This window comes from Nylanderia fulva, unplaced genomic scaffold, assembly GCF_048542155.1.
Source record: "Nylanderia fulva isolate GAGA-0341 unplaced genomic scaffold, ASM4854215v1 Scaffold32, whole genome shotgun sequence".
NCBI lineage: Eukaryota > Metazoa > Arthropoda > Insecta > Hymenoptera > Formicidae > Nylanderia > Nylanderia fulva.
The window spans coordinates 2,421,764-2,436,626 of NW_028190390.1; the positions used below are offsets into that span (position 1 = coordinate 2,421,764).

Here is a 14,863-nt window from a genome sequence, read left to right on the forward strand (position 1 = left end):
CTCTCTATATTTATGTTATCTATGGTCTAGTTTTCACCGAAACATAATAAAAATGGTGTATGAGCTTTTATAGCTCTAGCCAAACAAGAAGAAAAAGAAGAAGACCGAATTCGCACCTTGTGCAGCAAGAACCAAAAGTTATTTTATTTATTTATTTATTTATATTTATATATGTTTATTATGACTTTTATATATGTATATAGTTGATTTGTTTTTATAAATAATATTTTAATATTTTTTATTTTATGACGCCAATTCATCATCATATCAATTTCAGATTTTTGATTGTTAAGTGCATTTTTTTTATTTATGTTTTTCATGATAAATCATAAATTGATAGCGATACATTGACATCACACAGAATTATTTATATTTGTTCATATCTTTTATCATTGGTGTACAATTATTTGAATCAACAATTCAATTTTTATTCATACTTTATAATATATAATTATTATGTCACAATATGTATTGTAAAAAATGATTTATTTATTAACGCAATAGTTTATTTCTTTCAACAGGTCAGCACTTTTTTACACATTTTCTCAGTAGATTTCAAAGATTCTTGCACATATATCTATGTTTAAGTAAACATTTCAATTAATAACTATAGAAAATTCTTGCCTAAATATCTATCATTGAATATAAAATTTTTGTAAAATTATAAATTTATTTTACTACCACTCACACACACAATATATATCCAGTATAAAAAGTTTTATATAACAAATTTTATATATATTTTTAGATATATATATATATATAAAAAATATATATAAATTTATATATATAAATATATAATTTTTAACATTTATATCACATACTTGAATATTAATCATATACTTGAATATTTCATACAAATAACTCCAGGAATTTTCCTCGTTTCCTTCATATCAATGAGTAGATCAGAACGGATGTCTGCAGGCGATGCTTTAAATTCTTCACTACTGATTACGTCAACACTGCGTATGTTTGCCATCCATTTGGATTGCTTCTATGGACTTAACTCAACGAAGGTGTCAGAGAATCATGCTTATTATCACCGATATAAGTTTGTACATTGGTAGTACTAGGCATCAGTATCAGGTAAAATAAATATTTCTTCCTTATAGAATAGTTAGTTTGCATATTTATAATTTTTTTTCATTGCTCCATTAGTTTGATCCGTTTTAGAATCTTTTTTAAGCACAATTTTCACAACATTGTGCTTTATCAAGTTGTTTATCAAATCTGCCTTCATCTTCTGCGCCTTACTTGTGGCAATAAATTTCTGCTTCCTGCGCAAGGCCTGTGGAACAAAAGAATGAGAAGGCTCTTTTCTCACTACCTGGTTCCCACACTGAGAGCTAATTATGTACGAACAATATTATAATCTAGATAAAAGAACAGTTTTGTTTGTGCATAAATACATAGTATGTTTAAAATTTGTAATATACTATTCCTTCTTTGCATAAAATGTACAATATATATATATATATATATATATAAAAGAAAAATTTGTTAATTAGGAAGAGAGAAGATTTATAAAATAGATATTACATTAAAAATTATATTTTCTATATATCAAACTGTTATGATAAAATTCATTATATATGAATATCAATAGTTAATCCAAGTTACCAAGCTTTACTCTACTTTCTCTTAGTGTAGACTTTTTAAGGGCACATCAACTTTTCACACAGATTAGCAATTTGAGCAATTTCCATATAGAGTACTCTCGTATATTTCATTATTTATATCATTTTGTGCGTGATTCCAAAAATAGAGATTCATATCCCTATAAAGATTATCCTACAAAAAATTGAAATCAAAATTAAAAAAGAGACAAGAGTATATTAGAATGGATCTCTGTCTCTTTTACTATCTGCGCTAAAAACATTTTTCATTAAATATTTAACATTGGAAATAGTTTTGTATTATTTATTTTTCTTTTATTTCATATAAACTACATAATATATATATACAGGGTGTTATAAAAGTACCGGAACAGCAGAATAACTCGAAAAATATGAGTCCTAGAAAAAATGTTAAGTACTGGGTTTTAATGATTTGTTCCTGACTATCTGAACGTCAGATTAAACAGGAAATTGGATATGGTTGTATAAATTATATTTATTTTTTTCAATTCATAAATAGTATACAAATCGAAGTCAATGTTTTTAACTATAATACTAGAATGACATCAACCATACAATTAGCAAATTCCTGGCAAAGAAGGAAGTCTACCAGACTCTTTTTGTATTCTTCTCTAAAAATTTATTCATTCATCCTTGAATTTATATTTTAATACATTGCTATTTTTCGAAAACGAAGGCTTTCATTGAAAAATGTTTCATACAAAAATTGATTTTGAAAAAACGTCATAAGTATAATTTTATTCCAAATAGAGACATTTTTGAGATTTCGAGGTCGTTATTTTTTTAAACGAAACCATAATTTTCTTACATAAATCAAGTCATCGTAATATTTGACGTAAAAAAAGTATTAAAATGGAATAGTCGAAAAATGAATAGTTTACGAGATATTTTGTTTTATCATATTTTAAGAAAATATTAAATATTTATATATATATATATTATATATATATATTTTTTTTATATATATTTTATATATATATATATATATCTCCTAATATACTCATTTTTCAATAATCTTGTCTTAATAATTTTCCGCACAAAATGAAATAAATATCGATTGATGTAAAAAAACATAGCACAATTATATATGTATGTATGTATATCGTATAAGCAATCGTATCAATTTTAGTCAGCGACAGATTAATTAAATCCTTTCTATATCACATATCGCATGTTTATACATACGGGATCATTAATCATTAATGTCTTATTAACACATAAATTTAAGTGCATTTTGAAATATATTAACAGGAAATGCACATATATGTTCCAATTTCCAATATGCGCAAATATATGTGTATACATATATTCAAAGTATTAATAATATGGCTCTTTTTATACGTAACGATTATAAATTGTAAAATTGCATAATTGAAAATCCTGTTCTGTTTAAGTTTACTATATTACACACACACACACACATATATATATATATATATATATATATATACACATTACCGTTTAAAAGTTTAGAAACAATATTTTTTAGGTAAACAAAAAATTATATGCTTAAATTAATTGCCTGTAATAAAAGTTTATCGTATTTTATTTATTTTATATTGTTTATACTATAATAAAATTCTGTTTTTAACTAACCACATTTTTTAGAAAGTATTATTAATTTTTTCGAATTTTGCTTATGCATATGTTCTGTTATATTTTTATTTATTAGATAAAAACAAAGTGATTTTAGGTAATTTTGATATAAACTCAGTATCTTCATATTTGTTATAGGCACATCAATTATATTTAATTATAAAGCATTCAGAGATGATAATTGTATTTTCTGGATTTAGAGTGGTTACAAATTTTCCATTTCTTTTTTTAACATTTTATTTTTTTAAATGGCAAAAACGGATGTTAATTTTGTCATATAATCCTTTTGATTATAATTTTAAAATCTGTAATTTAACTTTTTATGATTTTAATTAATAATTTCTAATTATTTCCAAACTTTTAAACATTAAATATACACGCGCTCGTATTTCTTTTATTTTTTCCAAATATTTGAAAGATACTTTGTTTATTTGTTTAAGATATGCTATTTAATAAACATACTTAAGTATTTTTATATGTTATAACTCTAAATCAAATTATCTGAACATTATTCTAGATAATTTAATAAAGATAACACATTTTCATCTTCGATGCAGATATAAATAATACATATTTTTATTATCTATATAAAGATAAGATGATGCTATTTCATCTAGATCATCTTTATAATTTTATTTTAGATATAACAACAAACACTGTATGGAACATATATACTATCAGATTTTATGGCCAAAGAAACAATTTTTTCTCAGCGAAAATGTCGAAGGAAGTCATCATTTTTTGCATATTTTAATAATTTTTGCCATCTTGAATTTTTTTATAACTATATAAGCCTTAAATTAAAATCCTATTAAATTAAACTCTACCTGAAATTAAAGAATATCAATATAATAAAAATATTAAAGAATATATAGTTTTGTTAATATTTTAATTCCATAAAATTTAATTTTTGAGATGAAGCTCTTATTCTTTCCGTACCTGCTTGATAATTTGAAAATTATTGGTTTTTCATTGAGGAAAAATTATTGGTTCTTCATTGAGGAAAAATTTTATCTCTAAATTGGTCAATATATATTTGTTCAGTTACAGCTTTGTATATCATATCTATCTATCTATCCATCTCTCTCTTGCTATTCTCACACACGCACACGCAGATATACTTTGGCATTATTACGCAGTATCGGTTGGCTGCACGTCTCGCGAATCACGCGAGGAAATCGTATGGATGTGCCACCCTATATATATATATATATATATATATATATATATATATATATATATAGAAGTACGATTGTGTGATATGTATATTATGTATATACATATTACACATATGCACAATTCCTATATACAGAGTGTTTCCAGATTAAATAACCAAATTTAAAATACGAATTTAGGACCTCAAAACAAACAAATATTTTATCTGGAAGTTTGCTCGCAAATACTTCCTTGAATAGATATTGACTTTTGAAATTTTGAACTATAGGATAATGAATAATGTCGAAATGTTCCCATTAGATTTTTTGTACCCTGTATATACATGCACACACACATTCGCCTATCACGTGCGCGCGTGTGCACTCACGTATACATTTCCAGATACGACATATATATATATATATATATATATATATATATATATATCTCGTATCGTCATCATCACAGAAGTGGAGTGAGGTAGAGGCCACCCACTCTTTCCCACAGCAGGTTTTTCCCACGCCCCCCAGGGTAACCCCAACATCCTTTTGCGGCAGCAATTCCACGGCCCATGGGGACGCCATCGGGGAGGGGGAATGACAACCGCAGGAACGGGGAGGGTGGGGGCGGAGAAGGGGGAGCGCGAGCGGCACACATCATCAGGAAGGGAGGCAAGAAACTGGAGGCGCTCGGGTCGACCGGGCCATTGTACAACAGTAAAACAATAGAATCTGCAACACCAGTGACGTATCCGCGTGCGCAAGCGCCGTGTCATCGCGAAAAGTCGCAAATTTAATAACAAAAAATAAATGTCATTGCAAATAAAGAGAGAGTGCTTGATTTACTTCTCTCTAATGAACAATAAATAGTTCTAAAAGTGCACTCGATAGACTCCACTTGCTCGTTCATTGATTCGCGTTTGATGTGATGTGTGTGTGCGATTATATAAATAAATTATTTTTCTTTTATTTTTCCATCGCGCAAAGAACGGACTATAATCTCGAAAAAGTGCCATAATCAGGATTAATATCAATATATTGTAAAAAAAATTACCAAATCTCTCTTGTGCATTTTCGAGTGTGTCTAATAAATGGCACTTTGTATAAAGGTCAAGAGAGAATATTAACTTTTATAATATATATTCGAAGCAATAATTTAAAAAAGATTATATTCATCACAAATAAACTATCTACGACGTTGGTGTGGACGAGGTTGACAAAATTTCATCGAACCAGTGTTCAAATATCACTGACGTTTCGCGCGCAATTTTCATACATTGACGTGAAGTTTGACGCATATCGAGGACACGGCAGGGTCTCACCCTATTGAGAGAAAGAGAGAGAGCGTACACTTAAATGAGAGCTGAGAGCTCACGTGCGAGACTCCCCACTCTACTTTTGCCACGTTTATGATGCACTTTACTTGTGCGCGATATGGCAGCAATAACTCTGTATACGTTGTTGCTGCAAACTTAGTCATTCTTCGGTCGTTGGCCGTGTGGGTAGGCCCTTATACCGCCGACTCTGCCAGCATATCCAATCAGGAAGAGGGATTTGTCTGTTAGACACTTGCTTTAACACCTCATGTGCAAGATTGTCAACGATTCGGCTAGCTTTACTTGAAGGATATTTTATTTATTTATTTTTTTTTTATTTAAGTCAAGCTTACATTCCATATTAAACTACAATCATTCGTTGTCGTCCTCAAACAACTGCAAACGTGTCTGAATGTGTTTTTGCGCAAACCTATTTGAAGCCTATTTTTGAGATCAATTCAAGGTCTTTAGCATTTAACAACAACTACTTCTGACTGGCAAATGTAGACCTTCAATGATTAGCAAAAGCTATTAAACTATAAAAGAAGATTAAGCTACAATCGTCCTCGAACAGGTGTCTGGACGTGTTTTTACACAAAAACCTACTTGAAGTCTATTTTTGAGATCAGTTCAAGGTCTTTAATACCTGACAACAAGTACTTCTGGCCGATAAAGGCTATATTAAACCATAGAAGAAGAAGATTAAGCTACAATTGTCCTCGAACAGATGTCTGGACGTGTTTTTGCGCAAAAACCTTCTATTTGAAACCTATTTTTGAGATCAGTTCAAGGTCTTTAATATCTAACAACAAGTACTTCTGGCCGGCAAATATAGACCTTTAAAGGTTATTAAACCTTTAAAGGTTATTAAACCTTAGAAGATTAAGTTACAATCGAACCCCGAGTAGCAAACTGACGATTAAACAAAATAATATCGTTCGCTACCTGAGTCTATAAAGAAATTTCCAAAGCGTGGGATTCGAAATCGCGAAGTTCTCTGGCACGTATATGGAAATTTGAATTTTCGCGCGCGATCGTCGTTTGTCGGAGGGTTGGCAGGACTGTTCGGAAAATTCAGAAGTGAACAGGTGTTTTTTGAACCGGATTAGGGAGAGTATAGGCGACCGAGGGAGAGAGAGGACGCGATGCTTCGCGGATGGTGAACGATTGCCGGCCGTTCCGGATGATCGATCGCCCCCGAGGATGATGCACCAGGGTACGCGGTCGCTCTTGGAATCCAGACGAAAATGAGGAGGTGAGTCTGACGTTTGTTTTTCTCTTTTTTTCATCCGCCGGGATAAATGCGTGTGCCGCTGGTAACCTCTCCCCTGCGTCGAAAACGTAAATAAACAAATGAGCGGAAATGCGACTCGATTGTTTCTTTGCTGGATGCACTTTCCCTTTTTTTTTTTTTTTTTTTTTTTTTTGCGATCAAAGTTTTTCACCTCTTCCCTTATCGGAATCTGATGTTTACAAAAAAGGAACTTTTTTGTAGTTTTTATTTTCGCTTCTGTAATTCGAGCTTTTTCTACGCGAATTTGTATGGAATTTATATGAAATTGATTTGAACTCAATCTTTAAAAATTTATAGAAGAATAAATAAGTTTTTAGGATGACAGATCGAATATTCTTGCATTGAGTCATATATGTTACACAAAATGGATTATTAAATTAATATATTATTATTTTATTAATATATTAATTTATTGTCATTTATTATTTACATACTTTTGCAAAACTTATATATGTATATATTTGATAAATAAAGAAAAATTCGAATTACAAGGCCAGAATGTACATTACTGCATGTTTTATATTCTACTACTCATTGCATCGTTACATCACACACAGGCTATCCGATTTTTGCTTGTTATTTGAAAGTTAAACTTCATGTTTGATGCTAGGCTCTACGCTGGATTCAAACATCCGACTAATAACAAGAATTAGGAAATATATGTATCATCGTGTTGCCAGAGATTGTATTAACACTTATTTCTGCATTAATTATCATTGCTACTACTACTAATAATAATAAATTTACATTTCTTCTTATTCCTGGTGGATATTTAATCACATATTCAATCATGTTTTAGATAAGCAAACAGCGAATGATAGTTTAAGATTGCACCGATTAATCTGAGCATGTGACGTATGAGCACGACAATTACTTCTCTCTTTCTCTCCTGCACCTCCTGAAATTGTTGCTCTTAATAATTTTGTTATAATATTAGTTAACTAATTTGTGTTTTTTTATCTAGTTATTGCGCAATTGCTAAAGATAGTTTAAAAAAGACCAAAAATGTGATTAAAAATCTAGTTTCAAAAAAAATTGACTGCATCTTGTTTTTTTACTGCACTTGACTCTTGCTAGTTTATTTTTTACCAGTTTTTATAATTTGTGTTGTTACATTACTTTTTCATGTAGTTTGATATAATATTATGTTTAAATAAAATCAGAATTATATTATAACATTATGGAATACAGTAATAAGCAAATTATGAAATTGAAGAAACTCTATGTACATAACGCATCACTTGATATATTTGATAAATAAAATTTAAAATTATTGAATTTGATTCCCACAAAGAAAAATAATTGATTTATATTTAATTTATATTTATAAAGAAAATACTCTTTTACTACTGTCAAAATAAAATACTCGTTAAATTAAGTGCTAAGTAAGATTTAATTTTTTATACGAACGAAAGTATATAAAGAAAAACAGAATAAAGTTAAAATTATAAATATATAAATTTAAAGACTTAAAAATTATAAAATTTTCTTACACAAATGTGTATATGCTTAATTTATAGTTAATTTTGTATAAATGATGTAACATTCATTTATTATGCTAAATGTTATATTTAATACTACTGTTAATTTATATATATATATACATTTTTATTATATATATACATTTTTATTATATATAAATATTTTTTTATTATATATAATATAAAATCTACCTGTGTAATGGACAAGAGCGCTTTAATTCATGCAAGAAAAATGAGTCCAGCTTGGTTCTCACGGTATCCGCATATGTATATGTACATGTACATATTGTTTCCTCTTTCCTGTACCAAGACTAGCAATTCTTAGTGGTTTATTCGAAGAAAGATATCTCGAGTTAATTATACTTCCCCTTCCTTCATCCCATCCCTTCTTCTCTATAAAAAGCAAAAATTTTTCTCACGCTGAAGTTTTAAATGAGCGGACATTTGTATGCAGTTTGGTACGCTTAATCGCGTTAATAGTGACGTTATATTGCATATTATGCGAATACATTATCGCACGCGGAATAAAGTTGCGATACACATTCACTATATATTGTACAATTATTTTATAATTATACATTATATTACGCACGGATTATCTACTCAATGTATGTACATAGATATAAGTATAACATTGCTAGACATTTATTAAGAGAAACAAAGTATCATTAAAAACCACGTGCTGTTTATTTGTTTAACTGCGTTTTTATAACTGTTATATATAATTATAAAATATATATATATATATATTTTTTTTTGCGCTTTATTAATATTGCAATTAGTGTTTTGCAATAATTGTATTAAGATAATTCTGCAAAACCTACATCTTTTGCTAAAATAGAATTTTGTAATTATGTTGCATGTTTCATGCATTTTATCTAAAATTTTTTTGTAAAATTTTAGATTTAAGATTGTTTGATTTTAATAATTACATATATATAACTTTATACTATAATAGTTTTCATAATAATTGCAAAATTAATTTCTAAAATGTATTCGGCAATAATTGTGTTAAAATGATTCTCACTAATGCTACAGTTATGTTAACATTTATTTTAGACGTCAATTTTACAAAGATTGCTAATTTTATAAAGATTCGATATTACAATAATTAAATTTAGAATTAATAAATTCAAAATTTAAATTTAAAATAGTAATACAATATATTAAATGTTACATTTTACTACTTCTCGTCGCGCCCATGTCAGATTGTGACGTCAGAGGACTGCACATGCGTAAAGATCAGATGGACTGGGTCTCATATTACATCATTTTACAGCTGTTTATTGATTATAAAGAGAAAAATATAGTTTTCGAGATAATTTAAAGCTATCTAGAATGTTGTTTTATCGAAATATCTTTATTTTTCCCGATTCAGCCGACTTTTTCGGACCGATATATTTTTCTCGTCTATATTAATTTTAGGAAATTTTGGGAGGTTTGTTAGGAAGGAAGAGGAACTTATAAATCTCGATTTGAGATAGTTCCTCATCTTGGAAAATTTGCTAAGCATTATATATTGGCTCTCACAGCAATAGATTCTCTATCTTTGTGATCTTTATTTTTATTTTAAAATTTTATTTAAGAATTGTTAGCGTGTTTTCTTGCCTTTGACGTCACAATTCCAACATGGTCAATAAGGAGCCAGCAGTCTTAAAATTAAAATAATACTTAAATTTTTTCGCATGCTTTACTATTTGAATTTGTTATGATTTTAGTTAATAACTATTTTCATGGTGTATGTGTCTAATTTCTCTTCAACTCTTGATCTGGTTGTACATACAATGTCATTCCCTATTGCACTGTTCCCACGAGATAGTGGTAATTATACAATTATTTAATAATTATTTATCGATAAAATTACATAATACTTGAATTTTGTTCAATCATTAAACTTATATTTGAATTTATATAGGTAAAAAAATCGGAAAGCTATTCTTGAAGAAGATGAAGATATAACAGTGCCAACTTCGGCGGCAGCTTCATTATCATCTCCCTGTTCGCGCACCGAGGCCTGAAGTTTTAAATATGCCACATCAGTTTGGACTGCCAACAATGGCGCACAGTATGCAATCCCCGCCCTCACCGACCTCAGTCATGTCCGTCTATCCTCGATTCGGCACCGGCATCTACAGACCCGATCAGCAGGACCAGCGATTGACTCGCGAGGCGATGGAACGCTACCTGCGCGACCGTAGCGACATGATGATCGTGATCCTACACGCCAAGGTCGCGCAAAAGTCGTACGGCAACGAAAAGCGATTCTTCTGCCCGCCGCCGTGCATCTACCTCTTCGGCGACGGCTGGAGAATGCGGCAGGAGCAGATGGTGCGCGAGGGTGAGAGCGACCAGAACGTCCAGTTGTGCGCCTTCATCGGGATCGGGAATTCGGAACAAGACATGCAGCAGCTGGACCTGAACAACGGCAAGCAGTACTGTGCGGCGAAGACCCTCTACATCTCGGACTCGGACAAGCGCAAGCACTTTATGCTCTCCGTCAAGATGTTTTACGGCAGCGGTCACGACATTGGTGTGTTCCTGAGCAAGCGCATCAAGGTGATCTCGAAGCCATCCAAGAAGAAACAGTCCTTGAAGAACGCGGACCTGTGCATCGCCAGCGGCACGAAGGTGGCGCTCTTCAATCGCCTGCGCTCGCAGACGGTCAGCACGCGTTACCTTCACGTGGAGAACGGCAACTTCCACGCGAGCTCGACGCAATGGGGCGCGTTCACGATTCACCTCCTGGACGACAACGAGAGCGAGTCGGAGGAATTTCAAGTGCGGGACGGTTACGTCCACTACGGTAGCACCGTGAAGCTAGTGTGCTCGGTTACGGGAATGGCGCTGCCTAGACTGGTGATTCGCAAGGTGGACAAGCAGATGGCGAGCTTGGAAGCCGACGATCCCGTCTCGCAACTGCACAAATGTGCTTTCTACATGAAGGACACGGATCACATGTACCTCTGCCTGTCCCAGGATCGTATAATACAATTCCAGGCTACGCCCTGCCCGAAGGAGGCGAATAAAGAGATGATTAACGACGGCGCCTGCTGGACGATCATTAGCACGGACAAGGCCGAGTATCAATTCTTCGAAGGCATGGGTCCGGTAAGGTCGCCAGTGACGCCGGTACCCCTGGTCCACAGTCTCCACCTGAACGGCGGGGGCGACGTGGCGATGCTCGAGCTTACGGGCGACAATTTCACCCCAAATCTGCAGGTTTGGTTCGGCGACGTCGAGGCCGAGACCATGTACAGATGTCAGGAGAGCATGCTCTGCGTGGTGCCTGACATCTCGCTGTTTCGTGGCGAATGGCTTTGGGTGCGCCAGCCGACCCAGGTCCCCGTGTCCCTCGTGCGCAACGATGGCATCATCTACGCCACCGGTTTGACCTTCACGTACACTCCCGAACCCGGACCGCGTCCGCATTGTCCACCCGCCGATGAGATCATGCGAGCGCCACGTACCATGCACAATCAGGCTAGTATACCAACCGCCGCGATGTCCGTGGCCGATGTACCTTGGAACACCCATCCTGGACAACCCCCGCAGTCAGGTCTCTGATACCTTCTCGATACTCGTCAGAACGCGAACCAAAATTTATTGCGATGCGGCGGTGATCTGGGCGCCGCGACACCACGCGTGGTGCCACCTCCCGATGACGACAATGAGGATGACGATGATGATGAGGATGATGATGATGATGATGATGATGATGATGATGATGACGATGACGATGACGGGAATCGGAGTGACGGTGACGAGTGCTCGTATCTGGCGAAGGATTTGTTACTCGAGATGGATAACAGTGTGGCGAACCTGGACAATATGAAGACGTAGCGTTTTGCTCATCCGATTTCGCGTCCTAAGATTTGTCCCTTAGGCTTAAACTCGTAATTTGTTAATAAAGATTTACAGAGATAATAATTTATATAGCGATTTTTTGATTTAACAGTTTACGCGAGTGTGTCTAGACCCGAATATCGGACGAGAATAATTTTCAAGAATGAAGTGAATCGGACTATATAAGATTCCTGATTCGACGCTGGTGAAATCAGTTTTTGTCGACGCATTCGGAACACTTCCCTTGGAACTTTATTGTTGACGTCTCGTCTAGTATTTTATAAAGAAAAAAAAGAAACTATCAAAGGAGCATAGTCAGTAACGAATGTAATACAATCTTAGGCTATATATTTACATATTGGTCACCGAACGGTTGTGCTTTTAACACTATATCTGTTACGAGAGGAGCTATCACGCTCGGAGATCGGTATAGCAAGTCTCATAATTATAAAAGCTATTTTGCGCTCTCTTTATAATATGTATACAGGGTGTCCCACAACGTGATATTCATACTGAAACTGTGTATTAAGTACAAGAAAAGTACCTTTAAGATTTACCTTACCACAATTTATAAAGTATAGTTAATTATTATTTAATATTATCAATAAATAATACTGTTTTTATTTTATGCATTTTTTTGCTATAACTAAAACAATCGACCTTAGGGCATATGTGTATTAAGACTTTTCGACTTAGAATGGCACCAAGAATACACAGTTTCAGTATGGACATTACGTTACGGGACATCCTGTATATATACAGGGTGCTCCAAAATTAGATTGACAAAATTCAAGTTAAATAATATCAAAATAAATCAGTTTTGCCAATAAATCCATGTAAATAAACTGTTTCGGCACTAGAGAATCAGAATGGGTTTATTGACAAAATTGGCTTGTTTTGATGTCCTTTATAACCATCTGAAGTTTCTCGGTCTAATTTTAGGACACTCTATTATATGTCATCACTAGATCGTAAAACAAATTCTAATTTATTGGGATCGCCAGTATTGGCGATTTGTTATTCCACCAGGTGGAAGTGATTTAAAGAAGCAAAATGTACGGGGGAAAAAAAATAAATCGAGAAAAACTATATGGAAATCTGTGCGTTGCTTTGCATGAATGGTCTATCATGTACAAAGTAGTATAGAGGATGGGGTGTATTTTTGAACCCGCGCTCCCGATTGTGTACTCGGATTGTGACATTTGGTATATTTGTAAATTCGTGCACACACACACAGCGGCAATAGACTTCTTCATTATTTATTTAAAAAAATGCACCTATTCTTTTTAGCGAGCGAATGTATGGTATCACGCGACTTGGTGCTGATTGTAAAAACAGCTAGAGATTGATTAATCGAGTTAAGTAGAAGATTCGTATGCATTTTTTTCTTCTTTTATATCTGGGAGAAATAATTGTGTCCAGTTTTTAAGGCTCCTGATTCCCATGTTGGCATTATGACGTCAGAGGAGCCTTAAATCACACATTTTCTTCTGATATAACGCGCGTATATGTTACTTTGTGTATATATAGTATTTTAAACGTATACGTACAGCACTTATTGAGTGATTATCGTGGATCCCGGTGTATAATTAATAATTACGTTAAATATATACCTTTTCGAGATATTCCCGCGTGAGATTAATTTTTGATTAATTATTCTCTTGTAATCTTCGTAAAATATAAAAATTTATTATATTATGTTTTTATTATATTTTTTATTTTTATTAAAGAAAAAGATGAGAGAAGAGATATATGGACAACACTATGCCGCGAACGAGCAGAGAGCTACTTTTAACTTTTAAATTATATTATACACTTAGGAGGATTTATGTGCTATGACACTTAAGTTTTTTTTCAAATGAAGGATTTTCTGTATTATAATATTCTGTGTAGAGCGTTTTTCTCTGAGTATTTCTTCGATTAAAGAAATTCATTGAAAATTATATATTTATATATATGCTTTATTGTAATTATACTAATAAGTATAATGAAGACACATATAAATATGAATTTTTATCTTCTATATAATTTAGAATAAAACGAAAGTTTGTACTACACAATTTTTATTCGATGTTTAATAATCGATATTAGTCCCTGATTGATTCCCGATCCCAGATCTGAAACGTGAAAAATCTATAATATATAAAATAAAAATCAATAAACTTGTAAATCATAGATTATTCGATGAATAATTAGGAATTAATTTTAGCAAAAGTTTATAGCGAGTAAGAATCGAGTCAAAATATCTATATTTTTTATTTTGATAATATCGTATTGTTAAACAATTCTTTAGCAAATAAATATACACATATAATAAATAAGTAATGTGTTGAAAAAGAATTGACGATTTCTTTTAAGCGAATAATTTACGATTTCTTTGATGCGATGCTTTCAATCATTAACGCTCGCATCCTTTTCTTTTTTTTTCTTTTTTTTTTTTTTACAAGAGATAATCAAAACATCGTCATCTCCAAGAGGAAATAGATAGCATCGCTTGGGAATCTGTTCGCAAAGAGATCCGTGTTGGAAAGGGGGAACAGTG

The 14,863-nt window shown here is 32.5% G+C and overlaps 1 protein-coding gene and 1 long non-coding RNA gene across 3 annotated transcripts; both read left to right on the plus strand.

Annotated features, from left to right (window-relative positions):
• The first annotated feature begins 42 nt into the window (after window positions 1-42).
• LOC114935556 (uncharacterized) lies at window positions 43-1,561 on the plus strand. The gene is made up of 3 exons (XR_003820519.2): window positions 43-137; window positions 905-1,086; window positions 1,174-1,561. It is a non-coding gene; the product is annotated as an uncharacterized LOC114935556 (long non-coding RNA).
• A 3,467-nt stretch (window positions 1,562-5,028) lies between these two features.
• Su(H) (recombining binding protein suppressor of hairless) lies at window positions 5,029-14,381 on the plus strand. Of its 2 annotated transcripts, XM_029308406.2 has the most exons (3): window positions 5,029-6,958; window positions 10,197-10,299; window positions 10,394-14,381. In XM_029308406.2, exon 3 carries the CDS (start codon window positions 10,507-10,509, stop codon window positions 12,040-12,042), a length of 1,536 nt encoding a protein of 511 aa, XP_029164239.1. In that variant the 5' UTR covers window positions 5,029-6,958; window positions 10,197-10,299; window positions 10,394-10,506; the 3' UTR covers window positions 12,043-14,381. The 2 variants fall into 2 exon arrangements, with proteins under 2 accessions (XP_029164239.1, XP_029164240.1); XM_029308407.2 differs by lacking the exon at window positions 10,197-10,299.
• The last annotated feature ends 482 nt before the right edge of the window (window positions 14,382-14,863 follow it).